We start from the raw sequence: 22,282 nt of genomic DNA on the forward strand, positions 1-22,282 counted from the left end.
TGTTTCAGATCTTGAGAATGCTTCTGCTGATAACACCAGCTAGAATGTCATACAAAATAGCTTCACATTCTGTGCTTTTCTTTCCCACAGCAAAACTCGTAACTTGTCAGTACCGACCTACAGCAGATGCTTTTGTAAATTCAAGGCAAAACATTCCTCTGAGTAGAGACTGATACTTAGGCTTAATTGTGTCATGCTTTCTAGTCTAAGCAAAAGTTTTGACAGTATCTCAGACAATCCACCAGAAACACATTCATCTTATATTAGATAAAATTAAGATAGTGGTGCTCAAAAACCATTGACTTAAGTACTTCATTGCTTGTACTCACTGCCTTTAATTTGAAGCTTCTAAATTATATTGGCATGCTTTTTCATTTTTGAACTGAAGAAGACATAGTAAGGTATCAAGCCTTTTATTTAGAGACGTTATAATAGAAATGTTTGCATAGTTCTAATTACCATTTAAGGAGGATGAGATTCTTAATCTAGTTTAAAAGTAACTGAATAATTTGTAATACTTACGCAACCTGAAATTATGCCTTCCAACCTTCATCTCTACTCAGACAAAACGTACCAACTTGAAGAAACCTAACTCGGAAAGAACAGGCCATGGTTTGAGAGTGAAGTTCAATCCGTTGGCCCTCCTCCTAGATGCTTCTTTGGAGGGAGAATTTGATCTTGTACAACGAATCATATATGAGGTGAGCTTCTAAACAATGGCAACTTCTTTAAATATTTAGGGGAAAAAAAACAGAAGTGGTGAACTATTTTATATTTTCAATAGGTTGATGATCCCAGTAAACCAAATGATGAAGGAATTACACCTTTGCATAATGCCGTGTGTGCTGGTCATCACCACATTGTGAAGTTCCTGCTTGATTTTGGTGTAAATGTAAATGCAGCAGATAGTGATGGGTGGTAAGTGTCAAGATTTTTAACTTGGTATCTGGGAGAAACACCATTTTGATGCTCATTCAAAATTTAGTCAAGACCTGTTTCCTGTTTTGGGAACAACTTCCTTCCCCTTTACCCCCAGCAAATGAGCACGTTGTAATTTCTAGGTGGTGATGAACTCAAATGCAAGGTTACACTGTGTTCAACTCATGTGCAAGCACACTTAAATCATAAAGTATACTACATTTTGGTTTTACTTGGTGGTATAGTTGCATTTCTTGTTCGGATGCTGAAATAATTCAACTGTAAATAAAAAATGCCAAAAGTTAATTCGTTTAAGTTTCATCTTCACATAACCCACGACAGATTTTGGTGTTCTTGAAGAATCTAGCCTTACAGATCGATGTAGCACTTCTGAAGCATTTGGAGGGGATGTGAAACCTTGTTGTGCTGATCTGTTTCACCACCTTTGTTTTACCTTTCAAATGTCCTCATATTGGCAAATACCCTTTTATACCTAGCAGTTTTGTAAGCTTTGAAAATCGACATTTTTGCTAGCATCTCTTATAATGTTTGGCTTTACTGGAGTCGGGTAAATCCTGGAATCCACTCCAGTTGCTTGACAGGTTTTGGACAATGCATACATGTACTATAATCATAAAAATTTCCTTTAAAAATAGGTTAAACTCTGTATTGCAAGACAAAATAGTTAGGATTCATGGAGGTTTGTTCTTTCAAGTGTACATTTTTGCGTTATTTCAGGACACCCTTGCATTGTGCTGCTTCTTGCAATAGTGTTCATCTCTGTAAACTACTGGTTGAATCTGGGGCAGCTATTTTTGCTTCAACTATAAGTGATATAGAAACTGCTGCAGACAAGTGTGAAGAGATGGAAGAAGGTTATATTCAGTGTTCCCAGTTCTTGTACGGTAAGCTGTGACACTACTTTACAAACTTTTTTAGCTTTTCCAAAATTCATCCCTTTTTGTGTCTCTGATCTGCGTGGAACATCTGCTTAGGCCGCCGACTTGATAATACTGCCTGTCACCTACCTGTTCTTTCAAAATGGTAAAAACAGAATAGTCTTTTCATTATTACGTTGCTCATAGTCCTTCTGCTGAGTTACTTCACAGGCTCCTTCTAATGTTACAGATTTTTAAAGTTTAATTTGGCTTAATTTCAAGGAAATGCTTCCATGGGGAGGTTTTGACAGTAACCATGAATTGCGAAGTATCTTGATAGAGATACTCCAACTTCCAGATGCCCAAATTTCTAGCAGGTCACATGAAGAAACACGTATACTTTATGAATAATTAACTTACAGAACGTACTTAGTTACTAAGATATATTTTGCAAGAAAAGTATCTTGGAGCAGACAAACTTTTAATTTACATCAGAGGATATAAGCTTCATTAAGGCTCTATATACCTGACATGGTGCAGATTTTCAAAAGCTTTAAGTGCTACTGTATAAGGCCTTCTGTAGAAAGCAGGCCTGTGAGAAAAATACAGCAGTTCTATAAAACTGCTTTGCTCAAACATTTGTAAAGCTATTTTTATCCTCATTTGAATAAAAGATTGTAAAGTTTCTATTGCATATGTAATAAGAGAGAAAAACCTCATGCTCTAAATTGGTTTAAAATACTCTGTAAAATGTGGGTTTGCCATGCAGTTTAATTTCTGAAAGCATTTCATCATGGAAGTACTGAAAATTGTTCATGAAATTTTATTAATAATAATAAAGACTAATATTTGGGCCACAGTATTCCATACTAAAAATCTCAAGAGGGAAAAATAGGATATTTTATCATCTAGTGTGTTCTCTAATTTGTTGTTAACAGGAGTGCAGGAGAAGTTAGGAGTGATGAATAAAGGAGTGGTGTATGCTCTGTGGGATTATGAAGCCCAGAATAATGACGAGTTGTCATTCCATGAAGGCGATGCCATTACTATTCTAAGACGCAAGGATGACAATGAAACAGAGTGGTGGTGGGCCCGCCTCAATGATAAAGAAGGCTACGTGCCTAAAAATCTTCTTGGGGTAAGCTCTTTTTAAGTTACCTTCTCCCTTCTGTTTTCTACTTCCTCCTGAAGTGGAAGCACAGGATGGGTCTTTGGCCAGAATGGCTCTGCGTATCATCTGGCTACACTGCTATGAAGTGGTGCAAGGCAGATTATCCTTATTCTCTCTGACCTCTCTGTCATTGTAAACAAAAAGGAGCAGCCATGGCTAGGAGATTAGTGCTGGTTTTTATTTGGCAAGTTAGTGCAGTTATTTAACATGGTTTATACTTTCGTCTTTAGTAAGATTTTTTTCCCCTTGGCTAAAATACAGGGCTCCTGTGTAAAGTGCAGTGGCTTTATTGGGTAGCTCGAAGCTTTGGCCCAGGAAGTTCTTTAGGAAGGTTTTTAATACCTGGCTCAAGATAAGCAACATACAGATATGTACAAATCTAAAACAGGGAAGAGCCTTGAAGATGACAACCATAGACAAGTTGTTTATGCTGCTCTCAGTCAAATGGAACGCTGCTATCATGAGAGACCAGGAATGGAAGGCTACCAAGTAGAGATACAGAGGACAAAATGCATAAGAAAATCTTACAGAGTAGGAAATAAGCTCTCTGTAGGGCTCGACAGGGAATTCTTGTACTCACATAAAAGCATCCTTTGGTCTAGTCTGGGATCTTGAGCTAAATGAACAAAATCATTTTCAGAGCAGCAATTCTGCTGCTGTTGGCAGGAGTAAGTCAGCCCTCAGCCTCCTGCTGCTTCTGGTTTAATTTTTCAGAAGTTACCTAAGAAAATGCTGTAGCTTAGAAAAACCTCACCCCCAAAACACTTCATCAGCCAGTTCTTGTTAACAAGTACCCCTTGGTTATAATTGAATTGATCTATATTTAACTTGATATCAACCATGCAAAGCCTAATATTTTTATTCTGTTTTTACAGTTATATCCACGAATAAAACCCAGACAGCGAACCCTTGCTTGAATTCAGTTGTACAACAGTGCAATACCATGCTGGTAACTGGAAACTTAAAACATACACTGGAGCCATCATTTTTGATCATTTCACACAGAGAAATAAAACTATGATATTTAGTTTTAATGGTGCTTTCTCTTGTTAAATGGACAGCATCCACAATTTTCAAGATCTGCAGTTTGTAAATGAGGATCGTTTTTATGTGACCCACCACTGATGAGGAGAGTGATACCTCCACTACCTACAGTGTTGCACCAACTATCGTCTAAAGCAGTGTTTTAAGTTAAAGTTCCATGGTAGGAGCTTTCTTGTGTTAAATGTTCAGAGGTGTCATTTCCAGAGTGCAGATAAGCTGTCCAGTTTGCTCCAACCCCACAGTAACTGTCCCATGTCAGGATTTTGGATATTTTGTTCAATACCAGTGAATGTTGAGTTCTCATTACTAATCAACTCTTTGGGTTCTACAACACAAGATCTTTACCTGTTACATGCATAATTAAGTAGTCACCAAAGCTTGATGAAGGCTAGGATTTTAAATGGTAACATGCTATACACTTAAATCCTAGTCTAGACAACCCCAACAAAAGCTTTACATAGTCTAGCATCTAGTATTATTTGCGTTTAGGATCAAGGTAGAGAACTAACAAAACAACAGTATTTGTACACTTCTCAAAATCCCTACACAATATTTCACTTGGTGTTTTATTTTCTTATTATTCAGCCTACAGCACCAGTGTTACCTCTACTAATATAAAGGTTCCCCTACTAACCACCTGGGCTTGTCCATCCTGGACAAACAGTACTGAACTTGCAGCAGCTTAAGGGATTTGTATGTCTGCATGGATGAAAGTGCAATAGTTGAAAAGGGTAAGAGTCTGGTAAGGGTTATACTGTGTAATTTGAAGTCTGCCTGAGTCAGTCTAGAAGAAAATATGAAGGACTGGATAGAAGTAGTAAGAGGGTTGTGTAGATGCTAAGTCAAGGAGAAGAAAGAAACAAGGTTTAGAGAAGGATTTAAGAAAGGCAGTAGCTTATTTGAGGACAGTTTCTGTGGTTCTTGGCAGCCTACAGCTGTTGCCAAGGCAAGTTATGCAATAACCTATTCCACTACATTGTAGTTTCAAGCAAAAAATAATTAAAAAAAAAAAGCACTTCACTGGAATTTTAATTGTACATGATTTTATATACCAAAAGTATATTTTGAATTTCCCATTATAAGTTTTAGCTGTATTTCTTGTAATTTTCTCCCATTTAACAGTATGCAATTTGATTAATTCTTCATGTACAAGTTCTGTGTATAATTTATATATCCATTTCTGCAGTGCTGTAACTTGCTTTTACCACAGGTTAGCATTAACTGTATATATTGTGGTGAAAAGTGAAAGGGTATTATTGTTGAAGAATTTGCTACATGAACATTATGATTTCAAGAGCCTATGATACACTAATTCAGAGAACATGTAAATTGTGCACAATAAAGTACTGCTAAGGCATGGCTGCATTCTCCAGTATTTTTACATAGGTAGCCAAAGTAGACGTGCCTTTGGTCATAGTCTACGTAAAAAGACTAATTCTAGCTTGCCGTGTTCTATCTGTAACTCGAGTTTCCTCACTGTTTCACCAGCTGCACAGAAAACAACGTGCTAAACAGTTTTGGAACCTCCTTACACCAGTATTCCAACTGTGACAAATTAATATTTGTCTGGAAAAGCTCTCGAGGGTCCTTTAAACACAAGCTGACAACTGAGCCTTGTGTGCTTGTTTACTCAATTTTTACCAGCATAGGAAGACAGAGGGGAGAAAGACACTTGGCTCAGCACGTGTAGCCAAAGGATTCATGCCAATAGTTGAAGCAATTATCAACACTTAGAACTAGAATTAGGGTGCTGTTTATAAGAAGTCAAAAGTTTCACAGAGTAGAGACCACAGCATCCATCATTAAAGAAGTTATATATTGTGAAATTAAATATCACCTCATTCTTTTAAATAAGTGAATTAATTTATTCATATTTGTACATTAAATTGTATACAATTTCAGCTAGCGTTACAGTTAGATTAACAAAAGCTAGTTACCAAAAAAAATACAAAACTAAAAATTATTCTGGAAGCTTATTTATTACAGAAGTTAAGTTTCAAGGTCATGTTTATGTAAGTCCAATTTGGTGGTATTTGGTGAAGTATTTATATGTTTAAAATGAAATGTTTAAAAAAACCCAAGTGATTTCTATAAAAATCATATCTAAGGCAGATTTTATTGTACATCAATTTTAAACATTTGGATAGAGGGAAAAACCTGAGATCTATACCCAAAAGCTATTCTCTGCAGAAGAGACATACACATTTGTTTGCTTTTTGTAGCAAACTATTTATAATTGTTACTATAAAAGTTGTGCTGTACATTAGCTGTAGTGCAGGTCACTTTCATATTAAGTGCCAATAAAGGCTTAACAAAATATACAAAGTCTTAAAAGGTGAGGCTGTTTAAAGCATTAATTGTATACATATTGCACACTATAGTGAATACTCATACTCACATTGCATTTGCCAGCTCTTACATAATGAACCACACTGGAATGAGAAAGGGTCAAGAACAGCAAATGTTACCAGCTGTCAAATTAGCAAAAAGTGAGAGGCAGGTCCATGGAGGCTGGTGTCTTCCCTCAAGTGGCCAACAGTTTGCTGTTCTTACTGGTCCCGGGACTCATAAAGAAGTTTTGTTGCCTAACATGAAGGCAAAATGTCATTGTGTTAAATGAAGTTTCACTTGCAGCCACTTCCATCTCCTTCCTACCCCTCCAAATGTTTCCTTTAAACCCAAGGCTTTAAATTCTTCCTCTATTTTCCTTAGTCTAAGGCATTTAATAGCATTTACATAGGCACTAGAGTCATTTTTGAGACTATTTCAGGGTTACTTTAAGTACAGAACCTGAGGTCACTGAAGACTTTAGCTCAACACATTTGTTTCTTCTTGGTCAGAAATGACCCTTTCTGATCAAAACTGCCTTTAGAAAAGCTAGAAGTAATAGAAGTTTCTGAGATTTTGGTAATCTGTCTAAACACATGCAGTAAACAGTTACTCTGATATTCCTCCTACCCCTTCTAACTCCTCCTTGCAAAGTTTTGGTGAGGCATTCCATTTGTCACATCCTATAGGATCAACCAAGCCCCTGCAGTGGGAACAGACATGCATTTTATAGCTGCAAGTCCTTTTATGTGGTATTAACTAGGACCTCTGAAAGTCTCACTGCACTGGTCAGTTACTCCAAACTGAACTATCAAAGGAGACAACTCTGGGGCGTGGGGAGGGTGTTAGGGTGTTAAGGTTATCCATGAAGTGCCAGTTCTCACCATATTTGTAGGAGTTGCATTGCTTGTGAAAGACGAAGTGGAACAGGTATAAGGAAGAGCTAAATTGTACTCACACAGCAATACAAAGTTTGAGTGTGCTGTGCTGAACACAGAGTTAAATGCTGGGGTTAGGGGTAGCTGGGGAGTTTAACAACAGTGGTAGAGTAGCAAACAAACAGCCACGCATTTGCATTTGCAGACAGCTTATAAATGACAGTTCTAATTATCAACTGATCAGATGAACAAAGTTCCAAAACTAGCTGGGGTGGTTTTGGTTTTTGTCTCCCATAACTCTGACTTATGAAATAGGAAACTTCAGTTTTGTTAGCCATACAATGCCTAGTGACAAAACATGAAAGTCTTCCCCAGGGTCCTGCCCCCACCTCTGTTCCTGTTTTCAAAAATCAACAACTTCTTTGAACCTTCATAAAGTAGTAAAAACAATTAGCTGAGTTTAGGTTCAAGAGAGTATTTCATAATGCACATTCTTCAGTGAGTAACAAAAACCCAAGGAACTTGAAAGTCCAATTCCTACTTTTCACCTAACACACATAAGACCTTGGGAAACCCTTTGTAGTGTGTATCTTCCTTCAGCTATCTGAGCATAAAGCTGAAGTCATGTTCACAACAACCATCCATAGCTTCTGTTTTCTTAGCAACAAGACCCTAGAATCCTTAAATAAAAAAAGAAAAAAAAAAAGACTCCTAAGGCTGTGTGCTCTCTTTAGTGCTACTAAGCACCCTATGTAAAGATTTTCTTCAGCCTTCTCTAAGTTTTGCCTCCTTTGCTTACCTTATGCATAGCTGCCAGCCAGCTTGCTGACAGCTTCTTGTTACAGCTGAAGTCTTCACTAGCTGTAAATTTCATCTGCGTTAGCTCCTCTGATCCTGGTACCTTATACTGCAGAATCATACCTATGGCACGAGTATTACCTCCTGAAAAAAGAAAAAATCGTGAACAGCAACAGGTTTTACCAACTAAGTAACACAACTTCTTCTAGCTAATAAGCATGTTTGAAGAAAACTAGCTCATCACTTAATTCAAAGCACTAGCAACTGCAAGTGCAGTAACAACTGCCACATCAGAGGAGGTAGTGACCACGGGTGTTAGTGCCAGGCAATGGAGTGTGCAGACTCAGTATCATTCAGTTCTCTCTGGCAATCACTGAGGCAGAACTTGTACAAGCCATGAGATAAAGCCGCTAGCTACACACACTAAGAATACCCTCATATTTTAGTATTAGCATGTCTTCTCTTAAGTAGATGCCATAGTTTCATACTGTAGCCTGCAGTTTGCAAACTGAATTACTTGTGTCCAGTTAGAAAAGTGATAGAAAAGAGGGATCGCTGCTTGATCCAAAGTCTGGCATAGCAGTCAAAAGTCCTTCCAAAGGTTGGGAAAGATGCTTATGCAAGACTAGATAACGACAGGCAACGTCATTTGCTTCCTGAACAAAATCCGCTACAAAGGACATTGCTCCGACAACAGTGTGATAGCAAGATGTTTGTATCTTTTACTCTAGCTGCATAGAGGTTCAGATAAACCAAAGCAAAAATACAGAAATGAAACAAAAGCTTTGTTTGGAATACAACACTTTATTGGCACTATTTCCTGAAGCAGTAGAGCATAAACTAAGCCCCAGGAACAGCACCGCTGTACACAGAAGGACACTTTCTGCAAAATTCTTTTTAAACAGAAGCGTGTGTGAGAGGGCTCCTGGGGGCCATTACTGCAAAATCCAAGCAGGCAAACAAAGACAATCTCAATCTAAGCAACCTGATCAAAAGCCTGCAAGCAGTGTTTATAAAAGTAGCCATTTGCTCCTATTGCAGGGGAGCAACTGATAAAGTTGGATTTTGGTTTATCCTACATCTACCTGGTCAAAGTAACAGATTAAGGGGCTACTCAAAGATAAACCAGTGGAAATCAAACACCTACAGCCTTGACCAGTTTGCCCATGTCTGGTATTCCAGGACATTACTGAGTCAGGCAGAACACACCTTGCATAATGACGTCTTTCTTCTTTTACAGATGTGTAAAAGCAAGCCATTAATTAACAGTTTATTTATTCAGTGCAAAGCCTTACTGGACAGTACAAAAGAAGCATATTATTCATTTCTGGTATACACTATTCATCACACATCTGCTGAAGTAGATGATGTGTAATACTGTGTACCACTAAAGATACTATTTCTCATCTTCCCTTCTCTCTTCTAGCATGGACAATAGCACATGTGGTCTAAAGGCAGCCTTGAGTGTTTTAGTTCTCCTCCAAAAAGTTACAAAACATTCATTCTCAGTTTATTAAACAGACAGATGGGAAGAGACAGGTACATGTCAGATTTGAACGTAACTTAAGCTGAACAGCTAGAGCTCAAGCAAAAAACCAGCACCGCAGAGGAAGAAAGATGGGAGAGGGGCCATGACAACATGCTTAGGTGAGTCATGCTCAAAGGTACTGGCGATACCTTCAGTAATATGCTGGCTCTCCAGAAGGCTGGTGTAAGTGTGAATATCTTTTTCTACCATCAAGAAGGCAGGCAGGCAAAAAGATACAGCAGTCAGAAGAGTAGTGAACAAGGAATTACAGGAGCATTAAGGAACTCAGCAACAAATCTGGTTGATTTCAGTACCAAGGTAAGTTCATTGAAGTTAACATGCTGTACTGACTGAATATTGCACAGATAGGCTGTCCGATTAGAAAATTCCAGCAGTGACAGAGGTGTTGCTAGAGAACAATTATTAAAATTCCTGACCTTGTTTGTTCTCATTTCAGTGAAATCATATTCAAGTTCATCCTGAAATACTCTAAAATCTGGTAAGAGATGAGGCAGTAAGTAGCTGCCCTCTGATTCAGGTGTTACCAGTTTCATTTGGCCACCCTTTAATCTTAAATGAAGTGAAGAAAGCATAGTTTAAGTATTTATATCCCCCCTCCCCCCCCAGTTTCTCTCTCACTTTCCTCACAATTGTACCAGTAGAAAAGAAATCCCAGCTGGATTCTGAAATGGAAGCTACCAAAGACTAACAGTTCCCTCCTATGAGCTTTTGAATCAATAGATGTTTATATTTAGCCAAGAGAAAGGATCAGAACAGATGATTACCACCTTTACTCAGGTTTATTGAGAAGCTCTCACATATTACAGCTGTAATTCTTAGGTTTTCCCCAAAATCCCACTAGCCACAGACAGGGTTGCACACACTGCACTTCATTCTGAGAGCAGTTGTAACTAACATAGTTACAACTAAGTTACCAATAACCTAGAAATGCACTGTCTAGCTCAAACAATAATTACAACGTCACATATTTTTTTTTTCTTAATAGTTAATTTGCATTCAATGAAAAATTTACCTCCAGGAGTAAATCCCTCTGTAAGTATCTGAACAGTTGAAATCTGTATAATTTCAATTTCATAGTGGCTGTCTCCATCCAAAACCAGATATCTACATAACAGAAGAAAAACTCTTTTTTAAAAAAATGGGTTTTTTCCTACCATATCAAGTCCAAATCAAAGGAAAAAAATAAACATAATCTCTCAGTGACTAGCTGTTTATATGTTCTTTGGGGTGGGGAAGGAGTGAAATCAAGCAGGAAAAATTACTTTTCATTGAAGTTCTTCACTTAAAGGATAAAAAAAACCCCCACAAAACCTACAGTTCAGTTTGCCAGGAGACCCTTTCAAAATATTAAAAGCATTCTTCCAAAGTTCTGGGGGAAGAAGAGAACACAGAGTCTAAAGTGTTCTAGCCAACCAAATTATAGGGATGACCAAAGTAATGCTTTGGCTGTAATGTTAAACAATACAGTACCATGTTAGAATCATTCCAAAATAAGCTTTTTTCAGTGGCTACAGATTTTTCCCTGCCCCCCCTTCCTATGATCCGCCTATTAGCTGGCAAAAAACCCTGTGTTCTGAGACTGAGAGGCATTATCAGTGAGTGGAGGTCCACCATTCCACGGCATTCAGATCCACACTGCTAGTAAACTCAAACAAACTTACTCCAATAAAATTGTATCCATCCTTTCAGCCCAATTACTCTCTCCAACATCCCCACATCATGTTAATCTTATTTTGTTTAGGTTATTAGATAATAATATAGCTGTATGTGCAACAATAACACAGTTTACAAGTGCAATTCTGTCAATCTTTCTCACCTCTGATTGTTGGAAAGTCGACAAACCATGAGCTCAGATTTATCAGATGTTCCTAGAGTTACAAAGAATGTGGCACCTGGAAAGAAATGTTTTAGTATTCTAATGCAGAGTTTAGGAAGGAACATTCAAGTATCAAAAAGGATAACTGATTTTTACTTACTGCACCTAATACACTGAATTGGGTGAATTAAGAAACTAATTGAAATGTTAAACTGATTAACATCAGCAGAACACTCAAGTATAAAAAGCTGATCTTTAATTATCATGTTCTGAATTACAGGACCTTTCACAATTGCTTTGTAATTTCTCCAACATGTTGTAGAAATACAGATGATATCTAAGATAATCTTTTAAAAATGGGAACAGATTTGGAGATGGCAAAAACAGGCAATTAAAAACCCTATCTTGTCACCATAATACAAACTATTGTTTCAGTATTTAAAAAAAAAAAAACAAACTGTCAGAAGAATCTAATAGCAGGATGTGCCCTTCAGCTCTACACTTAGTAAACACACCTCTTTTTCATTACTGAAGGCTAGTTCAGTCTTACTTTGAGGTCAGTGAACTTCAGCCTTCATGTTACATTTCTTCCTGCTCAAAACAGCTCCTTTGACATCAGGAAAAGTCATCTTAGCTACATTAGTGAAGTGATTCATAACTTAAAATAAAGTAGACTACACGCCTAACCACTTTATTTCCTCCATGCCTCACGCTCCCTGTATTACCTAATCCCAATACTGTTGGTCTGGGAAATGAAAAAAAATAACAACATACAGCCCTGCCAAATTGTCTGCAGTCCATCTCCATAATCTGAACCACGTGGCCTCAAACAGCTTCACCTTGCTGCCTATTTCACAACTTTACACAGTCTCACTGGCCCCTCAGCATGGGCCCCCAGGCTGCTGCTGAAGCAACACATATGCAACAGCACAAAACTGCCAAGATCATCACAACCACCATCTGAGATCTGTGGCTCTACAGCAAGCCAGGAACAACTTCAGACTTCAATTTCATAACAGGAATGCAAGCAGGACAAACTTTTAAAAAAGTCTTCAGTTGAAAATACATTATTTAAAAACTCTTCTACACCCTCATTTCCAGAGTGAAGAATGATTTGTGTGTTACAGGGATGCACATACTCCTTTCTGAACCTAGAATCTCCCTAAGAACATTCATGCTAATCAGACTTGTGGTTTAGCTTACCAATTATACACATTGGCATCATGCTGAGAGTTGAGAGCCCATCAAAAGGCACCGAACGATCACAGAAGATTTTATAAACTGAAGACTCAGCTTTCTTAATGTAACTGGAACACAAATTACTGTATTGCATGTAGTTTTAATGCTATGCAAAATTGACCACTCATGATGATCTGCCATCAACCATAGCTGTAGGCCATGGACAAGATCAAAGCTCACAGATGAAGGTTGAAACAAGCACTGTATCTTGTTAGAAAATACTAAAATATTCTCTACTGTAAATTATTATTCATCCTTATTTAACGTGACAGGAATATGGCCAGAAGATGCGTTATTTTAATAAAAATGCCAACTGCACACACATCTGTTCTCAGAGGCATTAAAAATTCCTCTGTCTTTAATTAAATCACTCTCTGTAAACTGACTAAAAGTGTAAACTTATCTCTAAACAAACTCATAACACAGAATTATTAACTGGCAAACAAGAAGCATGACAACAAAACAGTATTTAAAGGAGACAACTGCAGCTTGTTTGACAAGAGGCATTACTCTTGCTGTTTATCAGATTTAACACAGCATTTGAATAAATATAAATGAGATCAAACCAGCTTATATATGCATTCAGTCCTTACCATTCATGAGTACTTTAAGCTGTTTGTCATAAAACTCTGTTTCTTTCTGAGAGATGAGGGCACATTCAGCACACTGCCGCACAGGGTCCACAAAGCACATGCGAGGCAGAGGCACTTTTTTACTGCAGCACTTGTCACAGAAACACTTTCCACACCTTCTGCAGTGATGCTAAGCATGAGAGAACATTTTGTTTATTTATTTACGAAGGAAACTGTTAGGGAATAATTTGATAAAAGTTACTACATTAAATATCCTCCTCCCCAAGAAACAGAATGGTTTCTCAGGTGTGAAACATACAAGTTGAGGGATAGGTAAAGGAAATTTAACTGCTAGAGTAGTAGAAAGAAGTCTCTGAAGACAAAAGACAGTGTATATGAACAACAGCACTATAAGTCTTTGTTGGCACTCTGTGAACATGCTTCTGACGCAGACCAGACAAGACACTGAAAGGGTTTCTCCAGTGTCCAGTACATCCTTCACCTTACTGTCAATAAAAACACAAGAGAAGTGTGGTTTCTAGGTCCCTTCCCATTTCCAAGCAAAGATCTTGGGAAAGTTCAACTGGAGATCTTATTCTTCTCTCAAAACTTATTCTCAAGTTTTTCCCATGGAAAAAGATAAAAATCTTCATACTTAAAGCCTAAAGCTATTTCTCTATCAGAAATACCAGGTAGCATAGTACAAATCCAATGAAGTTGCAAAATCAGAACTAGTTATTACACTGTGTTTCACAGCTACTAAATCTGCAACAAGTGGCTTGTGCTCCAAATCACTACTGGGGTGTGACAGTCCCAGCAGGTCTTCCTGATGCAAGTTCTCATGTCAGAACAAGTATTCCCAGGCAAGCAGGAACTGATTTGTGGCTCAAAGCAAGTTTGAACAGCTTGATACAAAGAACTGATACACTGCAGTTTTGGTCAGTGTTAGGCTTTCCTTCCATGTATTATGCAAAATTCTCTGGAGTACCTATTTCCCAGGGCTACCTCCATTTACTTCCCAAAGCTAACACAAGTAAAACACAGCAGCCTAATGAATTAGTACTTCTCAACCAAAACGCTCAAACCAACCAACCACCATGCTCTTAACCCATCCAACTAAAACAAGAACTAGGAGAAAGTACACTCTGTGATTGAGGGAAAGTGGAGAGGGAGGTGCTGATCTCTTCTCCCTGGTATGCAGTGATAGGACATACGGGAATGGTTCAAAGCTGCTCCGGGGAGGTTTATACTGGACATTAGGAAGCATTTCTTTACCAAGAGGGTGGTCAAACACTGGAACAGGCTTCCTAGAGAGGTGGTCGATGCCCTAAGCCTGTCAGTGTTTAAGGCGAATTTGGACAACACCCGTAACATGCTTTAACTTTGGTCAGCCCCGAACTGGCCAAGCAGTTGGACTAGTTGATCATTGTAGGTCCCTTCCAACTGAAATAGTCTATTCTAGTCTATTACTAGGATCACTAACTGACATCCTAATGCTCTTCAAGCCTCCTGAAAATGTATACCTATCTGGTATAACATATTAGAATGCCTGGTTTACAATTTCTCCTTCCCCCTCCCTCCAAACAATAAATTAAAAAAACATCAACCATGTCAATGCACTGCAAATCTTACTTCTGCTTCTTTCTTCACATTCACAAGTGCATGCTAAGAGAGTGTCAATGTAGTTATACAAAGGAATGACATTCCCTGCTAAAAATCATTGCTGGCCTTTTTTGGGAGGCTGCTTTCCTTCTCCATGCAGAAACCTCAATATCAGCAGAATGTTTTCTGATAGTAGCATTCTGCACACCAGCATGCATTCCACAGTGACCCGGTTACTTTTATGTAGGAACATAATGTAACTCTAATGTTAGTGGGTTTTCTTCATACAGTGAGCCTAATTATGGCTCACAGCAATCAAGGCTGTTTACACTTTCTACTTTAATCAGAAATTCCCTTTTCCAAACCTGAGATAAATCCTGTTTTACTTTTAGAACAGAAGGAGAATCTGAGTTTTAGTTCTCTGCACTTTAACAATATGGTGCTTTAATATAAGATTATAATTCATAACTCCTGAAAACATGCTTGCTTACATTTCCACAACTAATTTTATCTCCCCAAACACAACTGAGTTAGTTGATTTGGTTTCTATGTCAGTATTGATGTTAGCAGCCCACTCCAGCATGAGTTCTTCTAACTCCTGCTTCTGAATGTGAATCTGTGGGTACCCAGTAATTTGGAAAAACTCTATGTATTACACATTGAGCAAGAAGAAAAATTTCAAAGAAACAGAATTAAAACAAAAATGGCCTCTACTCAGAAAAGGCAGAACAGAAACAAAAACTAAAGTTACATCAGACTTTGCATGCTATTCTGCTGAATCTTCTACATTTTAAATCAAAAGAAGTCCATATTAGTATTTTGTAACAGTTAATCCTTTACATTTCATTGATTTCTCTTACCTTTCTAGTTATGAAGTCAAATTTTGTATCACACTGCATACATCTTGGGCACTAGAAAACAGTACAAATTAAGATTAATCTACAATATTTCTAAATCTTTAATCCTACTACCATATACAAAGACTGAGCTTTATGTTATGCCCTGAAAAGAAACACCTCCAACAAATTTCCATCCTTTATCTTTTCACCATGGATGGCTTTCATTTAATATTGATGTAGCAAAATAACAAGACAAAAAAAGCTGCCAAACTCATTCGCCCTAAGGAATACTGCATCTTGCAAGCAGTCAAAACTATATTTCAGAAGTACTTATTATGCTTAATTATGTTTAGCTATTGAGATAGTCATATATTCCAGAGTCACCTGTTTTTATATAAGCTGTCATCCTCACTGTATGCTCTGTTGACTCTCTAAAACATTGTTTATATATTTTCATGCTCTCAATACTTACACATTTTTGAAACATGCTAGGAGATACTTGGTTTTCTTCCAAACCACTAGGACCTTTTATTCCAGCTATAAAATGTCACTTCCTGAAATATCTCTTTCCTAAAACAAGCTTACACCCACACTCCTCCCAAAAGAAAAGCCAGAAAAAAAATGAAGTTCCTCTCTCGCAACTAAGTAGAGTTTAAGGGGTGACAGTTTTTATTTTCTCAACTACCAGAAGTGATCAGTGATTGTCAGACAATTAAAATTTTCTGTATAGAAAGTCACCTACCAAAGGGCTGATATTCAGCTGTTAGATCACTGGATTTTCACCAAGATTTTACATATTTTTATCCACCATATCAAAAACCACTCTGCAAGGCTTATAATGCAGTTATTCCTTGTTTATTTGCAAGTATTAATGCAAAATTATGCCTGACATCTGAATCAGGAGAACATGGTTAGATCCTGTACTAAGTTTTGTAACTCTAGAAACCGAAACTCCTCAAATCGGACTATCTCAGACTACAGCAGAATGTCATCTTAAAAACACGCCCTAAGCTGAGCCAGTGCTATTTGCTAAGAACACAGTAATAACCATTTGCCTTTAATTAACATATTTCAATACTTAACCCTTTATCTTCTATAAATTCCTTCAGATTACAACAGCTTTTGTCATCTATTTCAGGGACTTTTGCTTCAGCAGATACTCAGTCACTGTCACATGTTCAACAACTACAGCCAAGAAAATATTATAACATCTAAATTAAAATTCTCTAGAAACTTTTCACGTCCTTTTGAAGTACAAGATTGTTGATAATTTGCAATAATTTATATGAAGTGTTCTGATGTCTAAACAGAAGTTTAACAAATATGGAGTAACTGCAGTCACTGTAAGGGAACGTAAATAGCTACTTGCAATATTTGTTACAATAAGCTATCTATTTCTAAAACCCACACAAAAAAGAAGCAGAAGTAAGTGTTCCCGTATTGTTTCAAATAACATACCAAATTAAGGCATCCAACCAGCTCTTTTCGCAATGACTGTAGAAAAGCTTATTCTAACATTCACTGATGAATAACCTTCAGCATAAAGCAACTTCAGCATTCCCCAGGTTTCATCTCTGTAACAAGTAGTACTCTACAGCTAATACCACATTTTACTGCACATTGATCTTGATTTAGTGTTTTAGGTTTTGATATGTGTAGCTTAATAGCTTGTCTGTGAGCTGGACCTGGTAAGAATTTGGTATACTTTGAATTTACCAAGCGTCTAACTCATTTTCTTAATGAAAACTTGGGGGTTTTTTTGCCAGAAATTAGGAAGCATAAGCCGCAAACTAGGGGGAAAAAAAACACTCTTCTAAACACTGTCCTAAATAGATTTCATACACAATGTCACACTAAACATACAAGTTGCTTTTCAGGAAGGAACAAAATTATCCATCCTCTTATTTAATAGAAACTCTAAAGAAAAATATTTCTCAATTCCAGGTAACACTGCCTGATATATAGAGCGGTCATAAATAAACCACAAATTGAATGGCATACAGTAGTAGGCACCACAGAATGTTCTAACACAAGTAGGCTCAAAACACTGTTCCTTCAAGGCACTTCTGCTTTGAGTAACCAGAATCAAGTGAATCCATTTGCATAATATGAACTTCTACTTTGCCTGGGAAGAGATCTCTATTGAAGAACATCTTGAAAGGTGAATTCTTCCTATTCATCCATATGCTGACATAATTATAGAGAGTGCATGAGTATTGAATTAAGCTTTGTTGCTTGAAGGGGTTTTTATCACATTTACAGAGAAGGAAGTGTGATGTCTGAGTTAACTTTTTGTGTCTTCAAGATACAGGCTTTTTAAAACTAGTGCAACTCTGATTTTTTTGTCAAGTGGAAACAAAAAGATATGAAGTAAGAAATTAAAAATGCATGTCACAAGTATGTTCGTTTCACATACAATCAACATGCCACTAATACTGGGATCAGATTACTTCATATAGCAAGAGGAAAATGGAAGAACATCTAACAGTTATTGGATCTTGGTATTAATTTAAAAATACCGAGAGCTAGTTCATTACAAATAGAGTGGAACTTCCCACAGGTGTGCCTAAATGTGCTAACGAATTTGCATAATACTTTGGATCCAGCCAGAGGTGAGAATACTGTAGATGGACAGGAAGCTATAGTTACACTTCATATGCTTTATTTGCATATACAATAACAAAGCGATTCAAGAAGTGATGCAAGGTAACACCTGGTTGAGCTTGTTAACACAGTGAACTTTTGCAGATGTGAAAGTTCACAAGCTCATCAAATCGCAGCTTGTAACACGCCCGACCAAAACAGCTGATGCCAGAGTGGAAAACAACACAATGCAAACATATGGCAGATATGGCTCATGATGCTTTCTGATATTACAACTGTACAAGGCCAATTCATTGCCTCAGCTACACGAACTCGTCAGCAGTCCGAGCACAGCTCTGTCACAGAACTAGTGCCAGCTCCAAGAGCCTGAGCCAACAGAGAACCCAGCTACATAAAGCTCAGTTCCCTCCCGCAGCAATCCAGGAGCCCTAGGGAATCACCGTCACCACATCTGTGAGCTCCTCTTGCACATCCCAGCTCTGAGGCACGCAGCGTTCCTCAGCCACATAAAGATCTGGTACACAGCTGGATGTCATGAGGTTTGGCCACCTCTGCATTTGAACATACAAATTTTACTCAATTTCTAGTCCAAGATTTCCTTAATAGGAACATCATCAGTTGAGCTCTGCTGGTGATTAACAAAGAAATTCCAGGTTAGACAAGGCACATGCAGTGACCAACATTTTAAGCTCTGTCTCAAGTTTAATGATGCTCAGCACAAGTTTTCATGTTATTATCCACCTCATTATTCATATTATAAATAAGACTACCAAAAGGAAAGTTTTCTGTAGTCCTGCTTCAAGTCTTACACTTCAAACTCCTCAAAATAACTGATATTTTAAGACTGTATAATCTTGTGACATAAAATTAAAAAAATTGAAATGTATTTCAGTGTTACAGAAGTTTCTCAAAACTACTAACTGCTATAATTTTTAGGTGGCTCTACTTTTAAAAAATAAGCCAGTAGACTCTTCCTGCATAAGAAAAATAAAGCTACTGAATTTGTGACTGTTACTGGCTGCACAGCAGAAGCCAGCATATTTGAAAAGCCAGATCAACATTTGCTAATACCAGTCCCTTGTCTTGGACAAAGAACACTTTTTTTAATTATGTCTGATATGGTAACAAGAGCAAGAGTTCTTGCTGAATTAATTAACTAGATAACACTGTCTCTTGAAATTTCATTTTATTAATAAAAACATGGATTCTATAAGCTTCCCTGTATATTGTGTACCTGCTTTATTTAAGGAAGAATTTTGTAACATATTTGGTAAACATTAACCAAAGGGATGTCAGAACTTCAACACACTTCAAGAAATCTAGCAAAATAACTTTTTACAAAACAACAATAATGCAAGATAAAAAATATGAATTAACAAATGCATTTAAAATGTTTGCCTATAATACACTTCCTCGCAATAGCAAATATCTGAGTCTGATACAAAGGCAACATTCAGTCACAAATCAACACCATCAGCCTATTGACCAACAGATTAGAGGGGAAAAGTTGAATTTTAAGGAGAATGAATACCTGCAGTACAACTGTAATATAAAATTCAAACTAACAACACACATCAGACTGATGTATCTAAAATAGATATATTTAAGAATTAAGTCTGTATAACTAGTTTAAATAAATCCTACCACAGTCCTCAAAAAAACGTCAGTTGAATTAAGATGATACTAAGTATTAGAATGAGTTAGAAGTACCTTACTTTTTTTTAAATGAAACTAGTCTGCTATAATCAAGGACTACTGAAATATAAAACTACATTTCAGAAGGTCAGGAAGAAAACTAACTTCAATTTAACTGTTACACACAAATTCTATCCGTTGATGATGATGATGCCAGGAATCACGTTTCCAGGTGGCACGGGTCAGTGCACACAGGGCGCAGCAAGTCACCGACACAGCAAAAGCAGACTCCACGCAACACAAAGAGAAACCCCTTGCACAATAACTGCTCAGATTTTGCTACATGCTCCCTGACAAATACACACCCCATCTGCAACACACCCAGTGCACCACACCACATATAGTGCAGAGTAGGTGGGAGCACCAAGAGCTGAGCACTGATACCTTCAAATGACACTCAGCTCTGGTCACGGACAATTTTATCTTACCTACACTTCGTATAAGACAGATAACCAGTTGCTACTGATGACAGGGAGGATTTTTTTTTTTTCCATTCCCTAAGTATGGAAGAGAATAACTTGATAAAACTCCCACAAGATATTTCAGCAGACCGCTTGTTTAAAATAAGTTGAAAAAGTCACCTTCCAAAAAAGGATTGTTATTTTGGACAAAACCAACAACTGACTGACGAGTCATGCACCTTATGACAGTAAAGGTTAGTCTGAGCTGCAGAAGCTGCGCTAGCAGAGCAAGTCTCCAGAATTACTACTTTTACACAGAACTTTCTGCCTCAGGACATACCAGGTAGGAGCAAAATTTTCTTCCTCATTCCTAACCAAGGAGGACACAGCATTCCCATACAAAACAGACCAACCATGTCAGTATCTGGCAAAGAATGACTTTGTTTAATGACTCCCTGCCTAAATTCGTATTGGCTCATCTAAAATAAATCTTAATTCTGGTCACATTTAAATGCATTGCCATGCATCCACACCACAGAGTGCTGGCAACAAATAAACAAACAAACAATTGATTCTAAGTTGTATTAGCATCTAGCTGTATGGACTGGTAACAAATAATGCACATTACATGAAATTTACTAGAACATCATGATCACATAGTTTACTTGAAAACTATTTAAAGGCAAAGTCAACTGAAACAGTCCAAGTTATTCAATACTCATTTAACACTACGAACATTCACACTGGGAGCCAGAAGGGCTGTTCTAACTTCGCCTTATTAAAACTTTTCATTTTTTTTTTTTTAAATCAACATGGTCTTCAGAATTACCTTTATAAGCACTTAAAGAGAACGCTTCACTAAACGTTAATGCTGCATGGCTCACTACACTTTTAAGTTCCTCACTAATTTTTGCGACAGGGCCACACACCCCTGAAGAACGAGCGACAGTCCTATCCTTTTCAGTCCACTCCTCCCACCGAAGTAAAAAACTGTGGTTCACAACTAAAAAAACCGCACCCGGGCGAGCCTGATCCGCTGCCCGGTCCGTCGCCGAGGCGAGGCGAGCCTGCCCGGCACCCCTCAGCACCGGGCGGGCTGGAGAGCCGGGCCAGCCCCGCCGCCCTCTGCGCGCGTCACGGCGGCCAGCTGGCAACCCCCCCGAGCTGCAAAGGGCCCCCCCTCAGCCGCCGCGACCACCCCCCGTGCCCCGGCAGGCAGCGACGGCGGAGGGAGAGCGGGAGGTGCCGGGAAACGCGGCGGCGTGCGAGAAAGGGGAAGAAGCCCCATCTCAACCCCTCGGTTCCCGGCCCCTCGGACCGGTCGCGGCCAGGCGAGGCGCGTCCCGGCCACCGCCGGGGCAGCGGCCCCCTGAGGCGGCGAGGACCCCCGCGGGGCAACCGGCCGCCGCGGGGAGTCGGTGGGGCTGGCGAGCCCCCCCCCGTCCCTCCCCCGAGGATGAAATGGCGGCGCCCCCGCCCCTACCGATACCTCCTTGTCAGGCACCCAGGGCGGCTCGTCCAAGCCGAAGGGGCTGCGGGCAGAGCGGTGCTCGGGCACCATGCGCAGCCCGCTGGGCGAGCGCACCAGCTTCTTGGCGTCGCAGGCCTCGCAGCCCGACATCTTCTCCCCCCCTCACCGCCACCCGCACCCCCACCTCAAACTCCGCCACCGCTACTCTCTCCCCCGCCTCGGGACTGGCACCGCCGCTACCCAATGACCGCCCGGGCCCTTCGGAACGGGCACGGCGCAAGGCCAATGGAAAGCAGGGAGCCGCCAGTCCCCGCGCACCCGCTCCAGGCGCCCAATAGAACACTAGCTCCGGACTTCCCAGCCAATCCCCTCCGGCTTGGGCTTTAAGGCTGTCGTGTTAGTCCTTTCCCACCCCTTTTGGGCGCTCGAGGCGCATGCGCGACGGGAATTGCCGCCCCCTCTCCCCCCGCAAACCGGAA

General features: G+C 39.0%; 2 protein-coding genes across 13 annotated transcripts in view; one reads left to right on the forward strand and one right to left on the reverse strand.

Annotated features, from left to right (window-relative positions):
• PPP1R13B (protein phosphatase 1 regulatory subunit 13B) overlaps positions 1-5,368 on the forward strand; it is a 72,932-nt gene extending 67,564 nt beyond the window's left edge. For all 7 annotated transcript variants that reach the window (XM_030037070.2, XM_030037051.2, XM_030037032.2 and 4 more), the window contains 5 exons: positions 564-701; positions 785-918; positions 1,657-1,823; positions 2,735-2,934; positions 3,843-5,368. In XM_030037070.2, the coding sequence (XP_029892930.1) occupies positions 564-701; positions 785-918; positions 1,657-1,823; positions 2,735-2,934; positions 3,843-3,884 (681 nt within the window). In that variant the 3' untranslated portion in view covers positions 3,885-5,368. The remainder of the gene's footprint in view (positions 1-563; positions 702-784; positions 919-1,656; positions 1,824-2,734; positions 2,935-3,842) is intronic.
• A 492-nt stretch (positions 5,369-5,860) lies between these two features.
• ZFYVE21 (zinc finger FYVE-type containing 21) lies at positions 5,861-22,016 on the reverse strand. 6 transcript variants are annotated; one of them, XM_030037196.2, is made up of 8 exons: positions 21,816-22,016; positions 15,654-15,704; positions 13,213-13,381; positions 11,381-11,456; positions 10,577-10,668; positions 9,693-9,746; positions 8,017-8,159; positions 5,861-6,596 (listed from the first exon to the last, which is right to left on the reverse strand). In XM_030037196.2, exons 1-8 carry the CDS (start codon positions 21,951-21,953, stop codon positions 6,561-6,563), a joined length of 759 nt encoding a protein of 252 aa, XP_029893056.1. In that variant the 5' UTR covers positions 21,954-22,016; the 3' UTR covers positions 5,861-6,560. The 6 variants fall into 6 exon arrangements, with proteins under 6 accessions (XP_029893056.1, XP_029893066.1, XP_029893103.1 ...); XM_030037206.2 differs by having other exon boundaries at positions 21,822-22,014; XM_030037243.2 differs by lacking the exon at positions 21,816-22,016 and adding an exon at positions 17,091-19,791.
• Positions 22,017-22,282: the final 266 nt, after the last annotated feature.

Source organism: Aquila chrysaetos, chromosome 2 (assembly GCF_900496995.4).
Source record: "Aquila chrysaetos chrysaetos chromosome 2, bAquChr1.4, whole genome shotgun sequence".
NCBI lineage: Eukaryota > Metazoa > Chordata > Aves > Accipitriformes > Accipitridae > Aquila > Aquila chrysaetos.

Bases quoted from the DNA above. Each gene is read 5' to 3' on its own strand.
- ZFYVE21 (XM_030037196.2), bottom strand. From the start codon at position 21,953: ATGTCGGGCTGCGAGGCCTGCGACGCCAAGAAGCTGGTGCGCTCGCCC. The intron at 13,382-15,653 runs GTAAGAGAAATC...TCTCATGCTTAG, and splicing joins TTGACTTCATAACTAGAAAG to CATCACTGCAGAAGGTGTGG. The intron at 9,747-10,576 runs GTAAATTTTTCA...TCTTGATGGTAG, and splicing joins AGAGGGATTTACTCCTGGAG to AAAAAGATATTCACACTTAC.